General features: G+C 59.0%; 2 protein-coding genes and 1 long non-coding RNA gene across 4 annotated transcripts in view; 1 reads left to right on the forward strand and 2 right to left on the reverse strand.

Moving 5' to 3' along the window:
• Window positions 1-3,957: 3,957 nt before the first annotated feature.
• On the reverse strand, window positions 3,958-5,616 carry LOC128628455 (uncharacterized). The gene is made up of 2 exons (XR_008392866.1): window positions 5,524-5,616; window positions 3,958-4,502 (listed from the first exon to the last, which is right to left on the reverse strand). It is a non-coding gene; the product is annotated as an uncharacterized LOC128628455 (long non-coding RNA).
• Window positions 5,617-6,012: 396 nt separating this feature from the next.
• NELFA (negative elongation factor complex member A) lies at window positions 6,013-16,308 on the forward strand. 2 transcript variants are annotated; one of them, XM_037126908.2, is made up of 11 exons: window positions 6,013-6,222; window positions 9,461-9,632; window positions 10,214-10,375; window positions 11,321-11,410; window positions 13,000-13,130; window positions 13,227-13,296; window positions 13,512-13,603; window positions 14,075-14,186; window positions 14,862-15,145; window positions 15,314-15,413; window positions 15,520-16,308. In XM_037126908.2, exons 1-11 carry the CDS (start codon window positions 6,013-6,015, stop codon window positions 15,702-15,704), a joined length of 1,608 nt encoding a protein of 535 aa, XP_036982803.2. In that variant the 3' UTR covers window positions 15,705-16,308. The 2 variants fall into 2 exon arrangements, with proteins under 2 accessions (XP_036982803.2, XP_036982804.2); XM_037126909.2 differs by having other exon boundaries at window positions 13,515-13,603.
• A 2,374-nt stretch (window positions 16,309-18,682) lies between these two features.
• The window catches only part of NSD2 (nuclear receptor binding SET domain protein 2), a 46,053-nt gene continuing 44,871 nt past the window's right edge, over window positions 18,683-19,864 (reverse strand). The window contains exon 22 of the mRNA XM_053672504.1: window positions 18,683-19,755. Within this exon, the coding sequence (XP_053528479.1) occupies window positions 19,484-19,755 (272 nt within the window). The 3' untranslated portion in view covers window positions 18,683-19,483. The remainder of the gene's footprint in view (window positions 19,756-19,864) is intronic.

Consider the following 19,864-nt stretch of genomic DNA (forward strand, 5'->3'; position numbering starts at 1 on the left):
CACACCACTGACTTTTAATCAATGCTAACAAAATGTCACAGTTAATAGACAAAACTAGTCAGCACCCTAAAAAAAGCGAAACCAGCACAACTACACACTGTCGCCTGTGAGGCCCTGTGCCCTTGTGCAGCACAGACTTATTGGCAACAAAGCAGGGAAGAGGCGCAGTGTGCAAACACCCACAAAACGAGATGGGCACCACTGTGTTAAAAGTCGGCCGAAACGGATGGCAAGGCGAGAATAACAGAGACAGAAGCCCCATGGAACGGTGCAGCCCAGAGGGCCCCAAATAGGGGTCTGGGATGGGGTCCAGAACTCCAGCTGTCCAGGAAATATTAGAAAGACATAAAGGATGTCCTCACCCCCTCCCCTCACAGGTGTGAATTGGGGGAAGGGACACATGGAGCAGGAACATGCAGAGCTGTTTTGAATAGCAACAGCTTTGCAGCTAACCCCTGCCATGGTCATTTAACACATCTGTAACCTTTCACTGGCCGCAGAGATATGTTAAGTAGCTATGGCCATGCTTTGAGTGGGGGATGGAAGTGACTTCCACCCAAGATGTAACTGGCCCCTGGCTACTCCCCCTGGTTACAGCGCGCATGCGTGAGAGCTTGGCGATGACTGGCTTCACACCACGGGCCCACACCTGCCCGGACTTACTATGGCAGCCCAGTAAAGCTGGACGGATGCTGGAGTGCCGGCAGCTGTGGCTGATTGTGGGCGGAGTCGGAAACGGGGCTGCAGAGGACTGGCCGGGGGTTTCTACCGATATGCGGTAGCCATTGTGGGGAGAACTACATGGCTTTGGCCAGAGTGGGGACCCCTGCAGTCAAGTGAAGGCAAATCCCCAGGGGGCAGGAGAGGGTCATGCAGCTTTAGCAGAGAATCACCACTCAGCTGTGGCAGAGTGGAGACTCCCTCGAAGCTTTGCCAAGGAGAACCACGCAGCTCGATCCTGGCGGACGACACAGCTGATGGTGTCGGGAGCCTGAATTGACTTCTTTTCCTGAGCTACGGTGCCCAGTTTAGGACTGAGGGAGAAGGGAGCGCTGTGTGCATCTGTGGGTGTCCTAAAGGACTTCGATGTTTTAGTGAGGACATTAGGTCACTACTCTAAGTCTGTATAGCTATAAATAAACATTTCCTTTCCTTTTCACAAACCTCTGGCATTGAGACACGCCTTTCCTCTGGTGGTGGACAAGTGTACCTAGTGGGGGTCCTTCAAGTAACAGTATATCGTACCCTCCTTGGTCCCTGTTCTGTAACACCCACTATCATGGTCGGAGACGCCCACACTCCTCCATCAGAATGGACAGACCCACCAGGCAGAAGGTCAGCGAGGACGTGGTCGAACTCAACAGACCATGAGGACATGTTTAATGCATCTATTAGAAAAGATCTGTAATCAATAATCGAAGCTTCTTCTACTTCAAGACGAGAGAAAAACAAGAACAAATTAAATTCAAAGTAGGCAGAAGAAAAGAAATAATAAAAATTAGAGCAGAAATTAATACAACTGAAAAGAGGAAATCAACAGAAAAATCAATGAAATCAAGAGCTGATTCTTGGTAAAGATCCATAAAATCAACAGGCCTCAGGCCAGCTTGGCAGATGCACAGAGAAAGGCGCTCGCAGCAACTCATCACATTGCACACGCCAGCCTCAAACAAAAAGCCAGCCCCACAGCACGGCCTCGGCTGAGAATGAAGGGGTGGGGCTCCCAGGCCAGAGACGCGGGGTGTGGCAACACGGCGCCCCCCCCGCCCCCGCCCCAGGGCAGTGTAGCCCAGGTTCCCACTTGCCAGTGTTTTAGTGACGTGCTGGGAGGAACGTACTGTTGCACGTCAGTCACCTCCGTGGGGCAAAAGGAGAAAGGCCGCAAGTCACTAACGTCGGAAAGGAAAGACAGGCGCTAGTTCCCACAGCGCCGATGCTAAGGCGCAGCGACGCAGAGAGCACACGCAAACTGCGGGGGCGTCCCGTATTGTGTCTGCGTTGTGACTCCTGCTTCTGACACAATTTCTGGTGTGTAAACTGGTCGTCTTGTAGACGCAGAGTGCAGCCCCCGTTGGTGCAGCTCAGCGGACTGGCTGCGGCCCGTGACCCAGGGGTATCTGATTCATTTCCGGTCAGGGCACAAGCCTGGCTTGCGGCCAGGTCCCCAGTGCAGGGTGCCCCACAGACATCCACAGTGATGTTTCATTCCCTTCTCCCCTCTAAAAATAATAAATAAAATCTCTAAAAAGAATAGTTCCATTGTAAACAAACTATTGTGGCTGTTAAAAACAGAAATAAAAGATGGGGCATCACTACAGACCCCATGGACCTTACGAAAAGATCAAAGGTACACTGTGAACAACTTCTGTGTCCACGAATTCTTTCTAGAAATTGACAAATAATTCTAAAATATACTAGATATGCAGAAGACCTAAAATAGCCAACATCACTTCGGTAGGTTACAAAGCCACAGCATCAAGCAGTGTGGTGTCAGCGTGAAGACAGGTGGTTGGAACCATCAGGACAGAGCCCCACACCCGACAGGACCTGAAACCAAGGCTCCAAGGCACTTCAGCTGGGAAAGAAAAGTCCTTCCCACAGACACTCAGACACCAGTATTTAAAACAAAAACTAGGTCTTCTCACACTGCAATCTAATGGGTGTGGTGAGGCATCATGTTATTTGTTTTCGGGTGACTGGTCTTTGCTTCTCAGATTTCAGGTCCCCCCCAACTTTACCCTTTGCCCATCTGTTTCCTCTTTTTCTGACTTAACGGGCACTCCTTGTTTCCTCTAAACGTTACCCCTCCGGTGTTTTAATGTTGCAAACACCTCCTCCCAGTGGTCTGTCTTCCCTTTGTTAAGCCAGTGGCTAAATGAAGTTTTTCTGATGACCCAGACCCGAATCGAACAGGGTGTAGGGCCCAAACATCTGGGCTGCTGCCCGTGTCTGCCCCGGTTTGCAGACTTGCTCAGCCAACTGCCGGCTCCACACAGCAGGGACTTGACCTGCGGAGGTGCCTCCCACTCCACTCTTTTCCCAGGGGCTGTGCTGCCGTTGAATTTGACAAGTGAGCATGTGTGAGACTACTTCCCACCCTCAAACAATTTTATTTACTCCTTCCTTTTTCTCTTTAATTTATTGGGGTGACCCTGGTTCATAAAATTATGTGGGTTTCGGGAGCACTATTACACAGCACATCGGCTGTGTTCTGTGTTCACCACCCCCAGGCACATTTCCCACTGCCACGTGCCCCCTTTCCCCGATCCTGCTCACCACGCCTTTTCCCTCCGGACACCGCCACGCTGCGGCCCGAGTCTGTGAACAACTTGGGTTGTGGCAGCTGAAACTCCTTTTAGCCCCAGCACCACTGACTGCAGAGCCGCACCGGGCAGTGGGCGTTTCTGAATCTGGAGAAACTGCGTGTGTCGTCCCCTCGGCAGTGACCACAGACACAGCAGGCTTTTAAGTCCGATGTTCGTTGCTGGCATTTCCTCTATGGCTGGGTCGGGTTTGGCCAGTCAGTAGACATCACGCCCTCTGCCAGCCCCCACAGCGACGGTCCTCCCAGCAGTGCTGAGTTCAAGTGCAAGGCCTGAGGCCCTGGACAGTGGAGCTGGAGCAGTCAGGCAGCAGTGTGCTCCCTGGAAGTCCTGCTTTGCCTTGTCCGTGGGTTCTTGAGACCGACTTCAAACAAAACAACACGGGGACCCCAGGTCCACCCTAGGCTAGTGGATATGGACAAGAGTTATGTTCCCATGGCATGCTTGCAGTCACACACAAAAATCACCAAACTTCTAAATAAAGACCCAAAACACTTCTAATTTAAACATTAAAATAAATATGAGCTCGCCCTGGCTGGTGCAGCTCAGTGGCTGAACACCAAACCTGTGATTCAAAGGCTGATTCCTGGTCTAGGGCACTACCCACGTTTAACAAACATTAATGAAAACAGTATCATTTTTTTTTAAGTTTTATTTATTTTCAGAAAAAGGGAGGGAGAGGGGAAGCGAAACATCCAAGTGTGGTTGCCTCTTGCATGTCTCCAACCCAGGACCTGGCCTGCAACCCAGGCACGTGCCCTGACTGGGAGTCGAACTGGAGACCCGGTGGTTCTCAGGCAGGCGCTCAGTTGGCTGAGCCGCACCAGCCGGGGTAATAGCATTATTTTCCAACCAGCAGATTCCAGTTCAGGGCCCCGGGCAGCCAGTCCATCCTGACAGCTCCCACCCATCAGGGCCGCCCACACCCACACTCACAGAGGGACAATACTTTGCCTTAGAGGCCTGCGGTGTGGATGTGGCGGGAAAGCCGAGGACCCGCAGTAAATGCACGCAGACACGGGGGACGCGTGTGCACTCCGCGCAGACAGGCCCAGCAGGGCGCGATTCCTTTTGTCACCTTTTCTAAGGACAGTCATTGGGTCACCTGAGGACCAGCGGTGCGGCAGCTCCACCCCTCAGTCACCACAGCTGTGCGTCACGCCCAGGGTGAGGGCGACACTGAAATGAAGGGAGATACCTTGTGAGGAATTAGGAAGTAAAATGAGTACAGTGAAATTTAATTCTTGATAATGGCTGTTTAATTGACAGGCCTGTAAAACCCCTGAAAACTCAACAGCGGCCCGGTGGTGAGGGTGGGGCAGCCCCGGGGCAGACAGGGTCCCCGCCACCCCCCCCCCCGCAGACTGTCCGCTCCGCGCGCACCCGGTGAGGGTTTGACCCAGGAGGGTGGAAGCCCAAATGTGCCGCGGACACGGGCCGGCACTGCCTGCTCTGCCACTGAAGACGCGCGCAGCCGCGCCAGTCCGCTCCGCGTCTGCCCAGGACACGCACCCGGCGCGCTCCAGACACGCCAGAACGGGGGGGAGGTGTCGGGGGCTGAAGCGAGCTTCGGGACCGACGGCGGAAGAACAGACGCAACACGACCGCACCCAAGTGGGGCCTCCCCCGCAGTGAGGGCGGGCGAGCCCGGGCACCTCCAAGCTCGGCCGGAGCCCCTGGGTGTGCTGCGGGTCGGGGGGGGGGGGTGTTGGCGCAGGCAGGCTCCCCGGAGCGGAGGGCGCTCCCGGGCCTCGGAGGCGCTCCCTGGGACCGACGGCCTCTTCCAGCCTCAGCGGCAGCGTCGCCACCTCAGAGAGGCGGCCTGCCCGTGGCGTGGTGAACAAGCTCCCACCCCCCGGTCTGCGGCCGAGCTGAGCGTGCCCCCAGCTTGCTGCCCTGCCACCACTGGACAGGGAGGGACGCACCTCCCGAACGTCCGAGTGGTCCTCTCAACAGCCCCGGCCCTTCGTTCCGGGGCGCGCGGCACCCCGTACTTCCGACCGTGGGAGTGCCGTCCTCTTCCGGACCCCGCAGGCACCGCGACCCATCCCCGCGAGCGGGAGAAGTTGGCGTGGCCTCCCTGCCTCCAGACGCGGGATTTCCCGCTTTGCCTGCTCCCGCGCCCAGTCTACCACCGAGGGACTTCCCGTTATCCCTAGTTCTCTTCTTGGACACTAAAGGCGCGAAGAAAACTACACACCTGCCATTCTTTGGAGCACTTCTCAACCCCCCTCCTAAGGTTCTGCTTCCGGGTCGGCCTTTAGACGTGACCCAAATTAGCTCGTGAGGTTTGGAATTTTTGTCCGGCTCGGCGCGTTAAGGAAGGGAAGAAAACTCGACCCTCCCTGGCAACGGTGGACGGAGGTGCCCCTTAGGGTCTTTCTGACCTTGAAACGCTCTCCAGGGGCGCCGCCGTTTGGCGCCCGGACCCCGCCAAGACCCCGCCCGCCGGCGCGCTCACTAGCCTAAAGGCTCCACGGCCCCTCCAGTCACATCCCGCAGCGGTCGCTAGAGCCGGCCGTGGACGTCGCCATGTTACGTTACGGCACGTAGCCGAGGCCCCGCCCCGTCACAACGTGCCCGTGGACGCCTAGGCGGGTGCCGCCATGTTGGGGGTCCTCGCGGCGGGCGCGTAGGTGTCTTCATAAGATGCCGGCTCGGCGGCGGCGCTCGGCTTTTCCCCCTCAAGATGGCGTCCATGCGGGAGAGCGACACGGGCCTGTGGCTGCACAACAAGCTGGGGGCCACGGACGAGCTGTGGGCGCCGCCCAGCATCGCGTCCCTGCTCACGCCCGCAGTCATCGACAACATCCGCCTCTGCTTCCACGGCCTCTCGTCGGCCGTGAAACTCAAGCTGCTGCTCGGGACGCTGCACCTCCCGCGCCGCACGGTGGACGAGGTAAGGCGCCGGCGGCGGTTCGCGGCGCGGGGACGGCCTCCCGTAACTGAGCCCGGATCCGGAGTACCCCGCAGCCCCTCGGCTCCCACCCGGTCCCCACTCGGGGAGGGGAGGCGTCTCCCGTCAGCTGTGGGGGTGGGGCTCCAGGCGGCGAGGATAGACGCGGGCACCTGCTTGCCCCGGGTTCGCGGGGGCGAGCCGAGGTTCGTCTGGGTCCGGCGTGGGGGGCCGGGCCGTGCATTGCCGAGCCCAGCCGAGCCTCAGGCTCCGCGGGACTTCCCAGCGGCCGCGCCAGCGCAGCACGTGCAGGCCCCCGCGTCCCTCCGGTCCTCTCCGCACGCCTGCGTCCGGCTCGTGGGTGGGGCCGTCAGTGTGTTTCTCCAGCGGTGCGTTGTGCTGTTTTCGGGCGAAGTGAACGGTCGTTCGTCAGAGTTTTGGGGCCACTGTTGGTGGAGGCTCCCCAGCTACGCTGCGATCGCGACCATGGAGTAGTCGTTCACAACTGTTTGTGTTGTGAGTTGTGACGTCCGCATCGGCGCCAGCGAGGCCCTGGGACCCGCTCGCTGCGATGGCGGCCGCCCTGCCTGCGGGTCCCAGCTTTCCCGCCACCCCACGCCCCCCCCCCCCCCCCGCCACGCGCCTTTCTGTGTAATCTTATAAACGGCGCAGGCAGCCCGCCGCTGCACCGGTGGTGCCTGGTCTGAGCACTGTGCGCGCGCGGCTGTGCGCATCGTGGGCGTGCGTGTGTGTGCATCGCATGTGCGTGCGGCGTGGGAGCTTACCCGCTCCCTGATCTCGCCGCCGCGTTGTCGCGCGGACACCCGAGCCGGCTGGCCCCTGCTGCCAGGAGCCTTGCATTGGTCAGCATCATGGCGTTCGGTTCCGCCATCTGTGGCAGTGGAAGGGGGCTGATGGCTTCATGTCTGGTTGTTTTTCAAAGTGGTTTAAAAGATTAAACTCCTCCCCCAAGCTCGCCCGACTTCGTTCCGTGGATCTTGTTTTCCAAAGCACCTGCACCGTTTCCTACTGGGGTGTAACCGATCTACAGCGTCCCATTGGTTTCGTCCTATTGGTTTCGGTGTGCCACGGAACGGCTGGGTGTGTGTGTTTTGAAACGCTCACCGAAGTGTCTCCCTCACGCCCTCCTAGCCTGTAGTTACAGAAATTGGGGGGCGGGATGGGGGAGCTGAAGATTTATTAACTGTCAGCACCAGATGCCTGCTTCCCATGTCATCCCAGCAGCCTCGAGTGTTGTTCATTCACTGTTTGAGTGAACTGTTTTGTGAATTGTCTGTTCGGATCTTTTTTTTTTTTTAAGATTTTATTAACTTACTTTGGAAAGATGGGGAAGGCAGGGAGAAAGAGAGGGAGTGAAACATCAATGTATGGTTGTCTCTAGCACCCCCCATACTGGGGATATGGCCTGCAACCCAGGCATGTGCCCAGGCAAAGCATCAAACCGGCTATGCTTTGGTTTGCAAACCTGCACTCAATCCACTGAGCTGCACCACCCAGGGCTATTTGGATCTTTTGTTTCTGATTCTTTTTCATGTTGTTGTTGCTGCTGCATTGTAGGAAGTTTTTAAAAATCGAGGCTGGGTAGCAGTCCTGTCTAAGTCGCATGTGTTACAGGTGCCCTGCAGTGTGGCTGCTTTGGGGTCAGGGGGCCTTGTACCATGGGGTCAGAGCTTGCGGTCGTGCCCCACACCCTGGCATCCACCTAGAATGAGAGGCTAACCGTGCAGAGCTGGGGTCTGGTTCTGTCCGAACAGATGTGTCGTCAGCCTGGCAACAGTCCATTTACTGAGACGACTGTCTTTCCATGCTTTCCATGCTTCCGAAGGGATTGCTGATCTGCACTGTCACTGGGGCCATGGCTGTCTTTCTGGGCTCCACTCAGCTGTTGAGACAGATCAGGTGCCAGGAGCCCACTAGGTCCTGGTACTGCCACCTGGTGCCTCAGTGCGGGCTGCAGACTGTGCCGGTTACCACCCCCTTCAGAAGGAGCCTCTGCACCCCTCATACCCACAAGCAGCCGGGGGATGCTCACTGAGGCCGAGTTGAATTTATAGTTCATTCTGGGGAGAAATCACTTCAGTATTGAATCTTATAAACTGTGGATACAGGCGTACCTGTCTACTTAGATCTTTAATGTTCATTATGAAGTTTTATGATTTTCTCCATAGAGGCCTTCCACCTTCTGTTAGACAAGTTTCTAGATATTTCACATTTTCTTATGCTGTTATAAACACATTAGAATTTTAGAAAAGGAAAATATTTTTTTTCTAAAATATTTTACCTACTTATTTTTAGAGAGGGAAAGGGAGGGAGAAAGAGGGAGGGAAACATCAATGTGTGGTTGCCTCTCACGCCCCCTACTGGGGACCCAGTCTGCAGCCCAGGCCTGTGCCCTGACTGGGAACCGTGACCCTTTGCTTCGCAGGCTGATGCTCAATCCACTGAGCCACACCAGGCAGGGCAAGAATTTTTTATTTTCTTTTCAGATGAGTTTGTGAATAGCATCGGTGCTGAAATGTTACTAATTGTAATTATTTTGCTGCAGAATCTTTATTTTTCTGTGTCCTCTCTGTCACTGTCTCCTGCGTCCCCCGCCCCCGTGTGCTGTCTGGTCTCTGATCACACGGAGGGAACCTTCAGTGTTTTGTTGTTTGCTGGTTTCGGTCCCCTGAGAGACACCTTGCGCCTGGTTATGGAACTTCTGTTGTATTTCTAGATTTTTTAAGAACTATTTTAATCATGAGTGAGCATTAACAGCTCTACTGAAATATAATTCAAGTACCGTATAATTCACCCGTTTAATGTCGTCCTAGTCAATTTTAGAGCATCTTCATCAACTGAAAAATGAACCCTGTACCAATTAGCAGGCTCCCCCACACCTATTGGCCCTGGGCAGCCACTTGGCTACTTCCTGGGTCTGTGGACTTGGCTGTTCTAGAAGTTTCCTTCTACATGCAGTCAGACAGCTTGTGGTCTTGGGTGACCAAGTGCTTGCCCTCTGCAGAGCTTTTTCCCGTTCACCCACCGAGGCACACCAGCCAGGGCAAATAATTAAAGTCTTAAAAAATAAAAATAAAAACAAAGGCTCTTGGCCGCACCCTCCTGCTGCACTCCTTTCTGCATCCCCAGTGGGGCAGCACAGCCCTCAGAGGAGGGGCGACTGGCTGTGGGTGGGTGGGGGGGCCTGCTCAGGACTTTGGTGGCTCTCCTCTCTGGGCAGATGAAAGGTGCCCTGACCGAGGTCATCCAGCTGGCCACCCTGGACTCGGACCCCTGGGTGCTCATGGTCGCCGACATCCTCAAGTCCTTTCCAGACACGGGCTCACTCAACCTTGATCTCGAGGAGCAGAATCCCAACGTTCAAGATATTTTAGGAGAACTTAGAGAAAAGGGTACGTGTGTGGGTTTGGCTTGTGACGGAGGAGGGAAATGGCTTCCAAAGAGCAAATCATCTTTTCTGAAAAGACTCTGGCTTTCAGGGTATCACACTGGGGACTGGCCAATTTTAGGACCTGGTAGAGGATTTTCGAACCACAGTGCGCCCGTGCCTCCCTGTCCCTGCCCCCGCACGTGTCTTTCTGAAACTTTTCATGCACTTCTCGTGTTTCTGCTCACTCTCCCCGTGCAGCCCCGCCCCCTCCGCCCGTCCAGGCTGTCACGTAGCGCAGCCGTGCACGCGCAGACAGCTCCAGCAGTTAAGTCGTTCAGAATGGGAACCGAAAGCCACTTAGAAAATATTTGCAAATGTCTGAGAGCCTGCGCAGGTGCGCTGCGCTGCGCCTTCCTGAGCCCCTGCCCTGGCCGGGGAGTTGAGCCAGCAGGGGGCGTTGCCTCAGCTGTGGTTTGGCTTCCTGGGTGCTGCCCGCCCGGAGCCGCCCCCGTGGGTCCCTGCCCCCTGATTGTAGGCAGCACGCTGCGCGCTCAGAAAGGGAGACGCGCCTCCTTGACCATGCGCTGCTCCTCGAACGGACAGTGACCGAGTGCGAGGCGTCCGCCATGCTGCCACTGGAGTGCCGGTACCTGAATAAGAGCGCCCTGACCACCCTGGCCGGCCCGCTCACCCCGCCGGTGAAGCACTTCCAGCTGAAGAGGAAGCCGAAGAGCGCCACGCTGAGGGCGGAGCTGCTGCAGAAGTGTGAGTGCCGCCGCGGGCGGGGCTGCGCCGCACCCTGCGCTTCTGCCGTCCGGCGCTTTCATCCTCGGGTGCTGTTCCGTTTCATGGGACCTAAGCTGTCTGGTGAAGACATTGGAGGTCCTACAAAAAGTTCTTAGGGTTTTCTTTTGTTTTTTGAAATTTTATTGCTATGCTGAACATCTAAAAGCCTGTTTTCCAAACTTCAGAATTTTCTGGTTAAAGTGTCTGTAACCTTTGTTACGAAACTGAATTTGTACCAAGTCACAAAGGCAAAGAGTCAGGCGGCCTTGCAAAGGCCGGCTCTGCTCCCGCAGCTTGACCTTAGTCTTGATCTCAGGCTGGCGTTAAAGACGTCTGGTGGCTTTATTTAATGTGCTCTTGGATCGTGGTGTCAGGACCTTGTGTGGGAGGGACGTGCCAGGGGAAGCAGGGGGAGACTCCTTCAATCAGACTTCAGCGAGCTGATGGTGCGTGGCTGTAGAATGGGTGTTAATAACACGAAAATGCCATTTCCTGCCGAGTAAACCCAGCAGTGTCCTAGGGCCAGACCGGCTCTGGGCTCTGTCCCTCCCTGAGCGTTGCCCCCGAGCACCCTCCCGTCCTTCCTCGTGCTTCTGCCCCTGCGCGGGAGAGCACCAGGGCCGCCCACACCCACTGGGCCTCACACAGGGTGTGTGGCCATGCAGAGCCCTTGAGGCCCCGTCAGAGCGCCTGGCATCCCAGGCCACGCCACCCACAGCTCTACTTTGTGCGCAGAACACGTGGCTGTAGCGTCCGAGCTCGCCACGGACCCCCAGTGAGCGAGCGAGGGCTCACTCAGAGGGCAGACCAGGTGTCTGCAGGGACACACCTCTCTGCGTGTCTGACAGGTCGGGGCTGGACTCATGGGCAGCGGAGGCGTGGTGTCCCTTTGGGGCACTGACAGCCACCGCCCTCTCCTTACAGCCACCGAGACTGCTCAGCAGCTGAAGAGGAGCGCGGGCGTGCCCTTCCACGCCAAGGGCCGGGGGCTGCTCCGCAAGATGGACACCACAAGTAAGGCCATGTGCCCCTCATGGAGTGAGCCCTGGGCCACACCCGGCACCACAGGGCTTTTTGGCTGCTGGGCCAGCATGTGGCCCAGAGCTACTGGTCCGCTAGGCCGGTCAGACCTAAAAGATGAGAGGTTTTTTCCTTACGGGCAGAGGCACTCGAGGTCTGACCTCCAGAGCTGCTGGCGAGCAGAGGGAGCCGAGGGCAGAGCACAGGGCTGGCCACTTCCAGGGTCGAGGGCGGCACAGAGGCACCTCCTTGCTCGTCAGCAGCTTGTTCTGGAGCTCGTGGCCAGTGCTGAAACCGAGTGCCAAACGGTGAAGCGTTTTCTTCCGTGGCATGTGATTCATACAAGTTCCAGCAAGTGCAGCGCATCCCGAGCAGGTGCCAAGGCCGGAACGTTCCTTTGTGGTGCTGCCCCCTAGTGGCTGGGCCTGTGCTCCTGCTGCCACCCTCCGCCACCACTTGCAGGATGACTGGAAGTGAGGGTGGTGCCCAGGAGCCAGCGGCCCCACCCCATCCTCCTGGGTCTGCTCCTCCCTTGGGGTCGGGAGCACAGCGCCCCAGACGCACGACCCAAGCAATTGAAAAAACGGGGTGCCCTGCAGCTTCCCTCCAGATGGCCCGGGCCAAGAGCCCAGAGGGAAGGACGGCCATACTCCTGTTTCCTGTCGCCATGTGCCCCCTGCACACAGTGCTCACTGCCCAGGGCCCAGCACACAGCTGAGAAGACGGGGCACGTGAGAGCCACAGATGAGCGAGACACACTGGAGCCCAAGGGAGTCCTCAGGCCGCACTCTGTGGGCGGGCCTGCTCCGCTCATTGTCTGCCACACACAGGCCCACAGTTCTGGACCTACGAGTGGGGCCTGGTGTCTGGGCACCAGCTGACTTGTCACTGTGTGAGGGGTGGTTCCTGGCTCTCACTGCACGGCAGGCTGTTGCCCTTGTGGCCATGGAGGCACAAGAAGTGTGGGTGGTCCCTCTGTGGCGCCCCCTGGGAGCAGGGGTGGCAGTGGGTCCGTCCTTGGCCCTGCCGGCCCGGCTGTAAGGGCCCACGTGCTGAGTTCCGAGGCGGGGCTCCCAGGGGTGGGCCAGGCCGTGTTCAGGAGGAACTGTCCCTGGTGTGTCCAGCGACTTTCCCTTGACAGGCGTGGACAAGGCCTGGGCAGTGAGGGAGGTGCTGACCGTGCGCAGGCCCACTCGCTGATAGTTCGGAGCAGCAGGGCAGATGCCGCTGGGCTGCGCTTTTGTTCAGTGTTTTTCCGCAAAAACGTCTTGGGTTGGCTGTGATGCCATTGGTTGCCAAGGCCTTGTTCTGGATTGGTCAGCCCTCACTCCCTAAGGACAGGTGCAGGTGACCCAGGGGTGTCATCTCCAGTAGATGCGGCAAGTCTGTGGGGTCAGTGCTCAGCAGCCAGCAGACTCCAGGGCCTCCTGGGCCAGTGAGGGGGCGGCGAGCCTCCCACGGAGGTGCCTCTGCGCCTGGTAGAGCCTGAGGACACCTGTGGCCGGAGACCGGCCCTCTCTGCTGCTGTCGCCCACTGACGGGTGCTGTCCCATCGCCCACTGACGGGTGCTGTCCCGTTCCAGCCCCACTCAAAGGCATCCCAAAGCAGGCGCCCTTCCGGAGCCCCACCACACCCAGCGTCTTCAGCCCTGCTGGGAACCGGACTCCTGTCCCACCCTCGAGGACGCCTCTGCGGAAGGAGAGGGGCGTGAAGGTGGGCACGTCCTCTTTGCTGTCTGCAGCCCCCGCACAGCGGGTCTCAGCGCACCTCATGTTACAGTTAAGGGTGGGCTTCTGTCTGTCTTGGCAGCTGCTGGACATTTCTGAACTGGACATGGTTGGTGCCGGCCGAGAGGCAAAGAGGAGGAGGAAGACGCTGGGTGGGTGCCGGGCTCCTGGCGGGGTCCGCGGGGCTGCCCTCCCCTGCTCTGGCTCCCTCTGCACGAGCATGCGTCTCGGGCGGGAGCTGCGGGTCGCAGCCCTTCCCCTGGGCCCGTTCTCTCTGCCTGCAGCTGGGTGGGAAGGGCAGGCTTCGGGACTGGCTCGCTGAGCCCACTTGAGGGGGCCTCCAGGGGCACTGACCGGGCTCTGTCAGCAGATACAGAGGTGGTGGAAAAGCCAGCCAAGGAGGAGACGGTCATTGAGAATGCCACCCCCGACTACGCGGCTGGCCTGGTGTCCACGCAGGTAGGGCCTCGGTGCAGCTGTGGCTCCTCCCTCTCATCCCAATTCTCAGCCACCAGAGGGTATTGTCAAAGGACGTGTATGCACGTGTGTGTGTGTGCGCACATGCTCCCGCGTGCGGCAGCTGGCCGTGGCCCCCACACGGGGCCATGTGAGCAGCTTGTGGCTGGAGCCATGTCTCAATGTGCCCACCCGCCTGCCTTCCGCCCCGTGTGTGACGACAAAAACGCGGTTGTGCTTCCTCCTTTCCTCAAAGATGGCTGGTGTGCGGCTCCTTAACCAAACAGGAGCTGTCCTCTGCCCGGGAAGGTCCAGGGTTGGGGGGCTGTGCCGGGCAGGGGCCTGGTGGCCGGGAGTGGTCCCTTCCCCACCTGGGGTAGGGGGTGTGGAGGTACGTTCCACAGGATTGCCCAGGTGCTCAGCCCCCAGGGGGGCAGCGCTGGGACCCAGGCCTCTCCACACACCATATTCCAGAAACTCGGGGCTCTGAACAGCGAGCCTGCGCTGCCCTCCACAAGCTACCTGCCCGCCACACCCAGCGTGGTCCCTGCCTCGTCCTACATCCCCAGCTCTGAGGCCCCAGCAGGTGAGCGAGTGGCTGGGCAGCCCGCGGCCTTCCCAAGGGGCCCCCACCCAGTGCTTCCTTGGGTGTTGGGAGGGTCCCATGTGGTCCTCCAGCCCTGCCGGTGCCTGCTGGGAGCACAGGCTGAGAAATGAGCTCGGTTTTCCCTGCTCTGCCCTTCCTGGGGCAACAGGCAGTAGCCCCGTGTCCAGCTGCACGGCACTGACTGGGTTGGGCATGAGAAGGGGGGCCAAGGTGACAGCACCTCGGGGCCCACCGGTCCCCTCGCAGCCCTCGAGTCTGGAGAGGACTGAGCTGGCAGGTCCCGCTCCGCGGTTTCCACTTGGTGGGGCTCAGCTTTTTCTGCCAGGATTTGGGGTCCAAGGTGGGCAGACCTGGCCATATCCTGGGCAGTCTTGTCTGCCCATCTGAAAATGCCTGAGACCTGGGGCTCCCGGGTGGGGCTCTCTGGGGCCTGGCCTGGTTCTGGGCCTCCTGGGAGCCTAGAGACTCGAGCCGAGGTCTCGGGACCAGTGGCTGCAAAAGCTAGTGGGGCCGGCTGGGGTTGGGCGTGGCTGGCATCGGGGCTGGGGGCGGGGCAGAGCCTGCCCCCTCCAGGCCGGGCACGGTGAGGCCTGGCACAGAGCCGAGTGGGATGTCTGGTCCTGCCAGCTTCAGCCAGCCCCGCTGTGCCTACAGCCCCACCCTCCCGGGAAGCCAGCCTACAGGCCAGCCGGCCCCCTGAGGAGCCCAGCACCCCAGCCCCTGCCCTGCCGGCTCAGTTCAAACAGCGGGCGCCCATGTACAACAGCAGCCTGAGCCCAGCCACGCCCACACCTGCACCTGCTGCGCCTGCCTCTCCCCTGACGCCCACCACACCCCCCGCCGCCACCCCTGCTGCCCAGGCACCGCCAGTGGCCATGGTGGCCCCACAGGCCCAGCCCCCTGCCCAGCCACAACCCAAGAAGAACCTGTCCCTCACGGTAGGTGTGCCCTGGAAGGCCACAGGCGCGGCAGGTGCTGTGGCCTCACTCCTCTACCCCTGCAGCCCAGGTTCCCGGGGAGCCTGGCCTGGGCCTGCAAGAGGGGGGGACACTGGCGGGGTGGGAGGGTCGGTGGCCCGGGCCTTCACCCCTCGATGCACTTTGCAGAGAGAGCAGATGTTTGCCGCGCAGGAGATGTTCAAGACGGCCAACAAGGTCACGCGGCCCGAGAAGGCCCTCATCCTGGGCTTCATGGCTGGCTCCCGAGGTGGGTCTGTTTGGCCGGCCTGGGTGGGGCAGGGTAGGGCGGGGCCCTGCAGGGAGGGGCCAGGCCACGTGGCCACGCCCCCGCCCAGAGCCCGCACCCTCCACAGAGAACCCGTGCCAGGAGCAGGGCGACGTGATCCAGATCAAGCTCAGCGAGCACACCGAGGACCTGCCGAAGGCGGATGGCCAGGGCAGCACCACCATGCTGGTGGACACTGTGTTCGAGATGAACTACGCCACGGGCCAGTGGACGCGGTTCAAGAAGTACAAGCCCATGGCCAATGTGTCTTAGGAGCTGCCACCCACCTCTGCGGGCCTGACGCCGGCTCGAGGGATGGTGGCGCTGCGGTGTCACCGAGGGTCTGGCCTCTGGTGCCCTGCCGTGCTGCAGGCTGCTCACACTTTAGATTCAGTTCTCCGGGGTGTTGTTTTTAAATTTTAATATGGGTTACTTTTTGTGTGATCTAAGACACTTTTTTGGATTCAATATTACACTTTTGAATGTTAAAGTTAACCAAAAAAGTTACAACTTCCTAGTTTTAGTGACAGCTCTGCCTGTTAGACTTTTACCTTTTTGATTTTTCTTAAATTCCGCTGGCCATGGGGAGGGGCTCTCCCCACCCACGAGGCCAAGGGGACCAAAAACCGCCCGTAGGGCTGAGAACAGCTGCCCGCGCTGAGCCCCACCCCCTGCTGCAGGCCTCCGTTTGCCTTTTGGGTCGTGGTGAGCGCTGGCGAGCGGGCCTCCACCGCGGAGGGCGCCCCTGAGCCGTGTCTCAGGCCAGCGCGTGCCTGGGGTGGGGGCGGAGGCTGCAGCACCTCCCTCCTGACCACTTCACCTTTAATGGGGATTTGGAACCGACGTATTTTTAAAATTAAAAGACAGTTTTCCAAAATCAGAGCTGCACTCACTGTGTCCAGCACTCGGCACCACTTCCGGGGCCAGTGCCCACTCCCAGCCAGGTCCAGGGCAGAGTGGCCCCCACGGGCGGGAGCCCTCCCGCACCTGCGCGCAGGCGTCAGGCACGCAGTGACAGGCGGCTCGGTAACTGGGAGGAAGCCCAGCACCGGCAACGCAATCCCACATAAACCAAGTGTGAGGAAGGAGCCTTTAAAAATGTTTTAATATAAAAATACACGATTTTCCAAACAATGTCCCACTGGAAATGCTATTTCCCCCCAGCACAGGTGACTTCCAGATCGGCACTTCCGCACATTTCCCCCCCAGAAGTGAGCTTCACGCTTCCGAGTCTGTTGCAACTGGGAGTGGCACCCAGTCTCCCTAAAAGGGGCCTGCCCTCCTGGTGCATGAAGTTCAGGCGCCAGCTGGCAGGTGGATGTCCACGGCTAGTTTCTGGCAGGGTGTGGTGGACACAGTGCACTCGCATTCACCAGCACACGTGTGGGAGACTGGACTGGCCGTGGGGGACCGGACTGGCCACGGGCAGTTGCTCACATTAACTCCCAGTCAGACGGGGCCAGTCGCCTCCAACTGAGAAGAGGCAGTTGGAGAGACGGACAGCGGCCACTGAGAGAAATACTTTGCGGGCATCAGAGGCACGGACCTGAGTGGGGGTGGGGCCAAGAATGAGGGCGGGTCCTCCAAGCGAGTACATACGGGCCTTGCTGGTGCCGGGCCGGCTCCCCCACAGCAGCCAAAGGCTGCCTCTGTGCCGCAGACCACGCCCACCTTCCCTGGTCAGGGCACTGCAGGTGTGACCACACATGGGCACAGGCTCCTGAGCCCAGGGAACCCTGAGGTTTGGGGCGGTTTTTGTTTTGTTTTTGCTTCACATTAATGACCATGGACTGAAGCTGAGGTTCAAGAGGCTGAACACCCACACACACACACAAGCCGGTGGTGAGGCCCTTCACACTCGGCTGCTCCTCCAAAAGCTTGGTGCAGCTCAAGAGTCATAAACTGGTTTCCTAAAGTAACTTTTTCAAAGTTAGTGTTATTTGCTCATTAATGGTGTTTGGAAAGAGCAACTCTGTTGAAAATGTTTTTTCTACTATATCCTTTCAGAAAGCTCATTTAAAATTTGGAAATGTCAAAGTGACAAAAATCGCAAGATTTCACTACTGTCAAATACAAAAATAAGTTAATCTGCTCCCCAAAGTGCACTGCAAAACAAATTCTGATGGTTTGACTAGCACAGACGTCCCTCAGCTGGTTCGGAAGGACGCATGTGAGCCCTGGCTGGTGTGACTCAGTGGCTTAAGTGCGGGCCTGTGAGCCAAAGTCTCTGGTTCAGTTCCCAGTCAGGGCACATGCCTGGGTTGAAGGCCAGGTCCCCAGAGGTGAGTATGGGAGAGGCAACCACATGTTGATGTTTTGCTCTTAAAAAAAGAACGTGGACCACGGCCTGCGGGGGCCCACCTACAGCACCTGTGCCCACATCTCAAATGCGGGCTGTGGGGCCCGCGAGGAGTGGGTGTCTACATGGCAGGCCAGTGCTCCCCCAAGATAACTGTCCCCTCAGGCAAGCGCATTTCCAGGCCGACTAGGCCACGCTCGGCAGTGGTCAGAAAGTGACAGCTCCTGGTTCTCCCTTCTGGTTCCACGTGTGCTGTCCAGGGTCGTGGGAGAAGGGCCATACGGGTGGCCAGTCAGTGCTCGGGGGGGGGGGGGTCTGCACCGGCTCATTCCCTGGCAGACCCCCGTGCCAGCCCATGTCAAAACCCCACAGACCCGTGGGGAAGAGGGCTGGGGCCGCAGCTGTCCTGCCGTCCGAGGCCCCACAGCCCACGGGAGACGAGCGGGGACCTCGGGCAGCTGTGTGGGCCCTTCTGCAGGACACACGTCCTCGTGGTGCTTTAAGCTGAAAAGGTCGGAGTCTGTGGCTGGTTGCCCCCCCTTGTACATGGGGACAGGCAGGCCTCAGCACACGTGGGTGCCAGCGGGGTGCCCTCCCCTTTTCAGGGAGCTCTGAACTTCCCGGGGTCAAGAGGGACCCTGGGAAAGAAGAACCACGTCTTCCACGGAAAACCAGAAGTTACTCGCCCCCTGGGGGTCTCCTGGGGCCTTCTGGGCAGGTGTTGCCCTGGCCGAGCAGGTCTGCCCGCGCACCTGACCTCCACGGACACACCCACGCGGTGTGAGGAAGTGGACGGCAGCTCGGCGCCGGTTCCGCCCTTCAGGTCTCTCCCCAGCGCTGGAGAGCCCCCTGTGCCGGCGCCCGGGCCAACGCCTGCGGGCCGCACCCCCGCCGAGCCCACTGTCTGTGGGGGGACTCGGGCGCATCAGTAAATACACAGCTCAATCAATGGTGGTAGTGAAACACGCTTAGCAAAAATATATTGAGAATAAATCAAGAAACCACGAAAGAAAAGTCAAAGGAAAAAGTACACAGTCTTTTCCCACGTGTTGGCCAGAACCCCATGCGGGGGGAGCGGCCCCTGAGGAGGGGCCTGCGCCGGACAGGCAGGCCCGGAGGCGGCTCCTAGTTCAAATCTACGGAGAGGAAACGACTCAGAATATCTTAAAGCTACTACCACTGCCCCCACTGCTGGGACAGCTTCTCACTACGACGAAAAAGGAGCGTTTTGAGGAAAAATTTCACATTAGTACAAAAAATACAGCTGTTTCACAAAAGCAAAAATAATGATCAAAATGATGGTTTCTAAGGGACTCAGGGTCTGAGCCCCTCCCCGCAGCGAGCCGGCCAGGCCCCTCCTGAGTGAGGACGGCAGGGAAGCGGGCCCAGGAGCCTCGTTAAGAGAACAAACTACTCTACCTGCTTCAGGCAAGATAAAAACATTTCATGTGCCAATTAATTTCAATCATAACTGGAACCTAAAAGTCGGGGTGAGACCCTCAACACGCCCCGCAATTCAAGTGTAGCCCCAACGCGGTGTCACAGGCGTGGTCCCCCACCCCAAGTGCGCGGCTCGGGGGCGCTCAGTGCAGAGGCAGCGGCGCTGCTGGTGGCTCAGTGGTGGCGGGCGCTCCCTCCCAGGGAGGATGAGAGGCGGTCACTGTCCCTGTCCCTGCGGAGGTGCCCTGGGCCCCGCCAGGCCCGCCCACCTGCCGGTGCCCCCCCACACCTGATCAGGACCCCCCCCCCAGAGCTATTTGCCTTCCGTGACCCTCCGCCAGCACCGCCTCCGCCTCCTCTTCCCCTTGGGCTTCACAGGCTCAGGGCAGGGCTGCGCGGCCTGGGCGCGGGCAACAGACTCTGTGCCCGGATCGTGCTCACTGCAGCGGGGCCGCCCATCCTGGGTGGCGCTGAATGCTGTCCCGTCCTGGTGCTCCTTGCAGAACGAATTGGGGCAGAAGTGGCAGAACAAGGTGGAAGGTTTGCCGCACACGTCGCAGTGGTGCCACGGGCACACCCACTTCCCTGCACGGAGATGGGCGGGTCAGCGACAGAGGCCGGGTCGGGGCCCTTCCGCCCACCCGCCAAGGGCACCAGGCCAGATGGACTCAGGCGTCTGTGTTGACCCCTAAGG

Source organism: Artibeus jamaicensis, unplaced genomic scaffold (genome assembly GCF_021234435.1).
Source record: "Artibeus jamaicensis isolate MK-2021 breed Jamaican fruit bat unplaced genomic scaffold, CSHL_Jam_final contig_76, whole genome shotgun sequence".
Classification (NCBI taxonomy): Eukaryota; Metazoa; Chordata; class Mammalia; order Chiroptera; family Phyllostomidae; genus Artibeus; species Artibeus jamaicensis.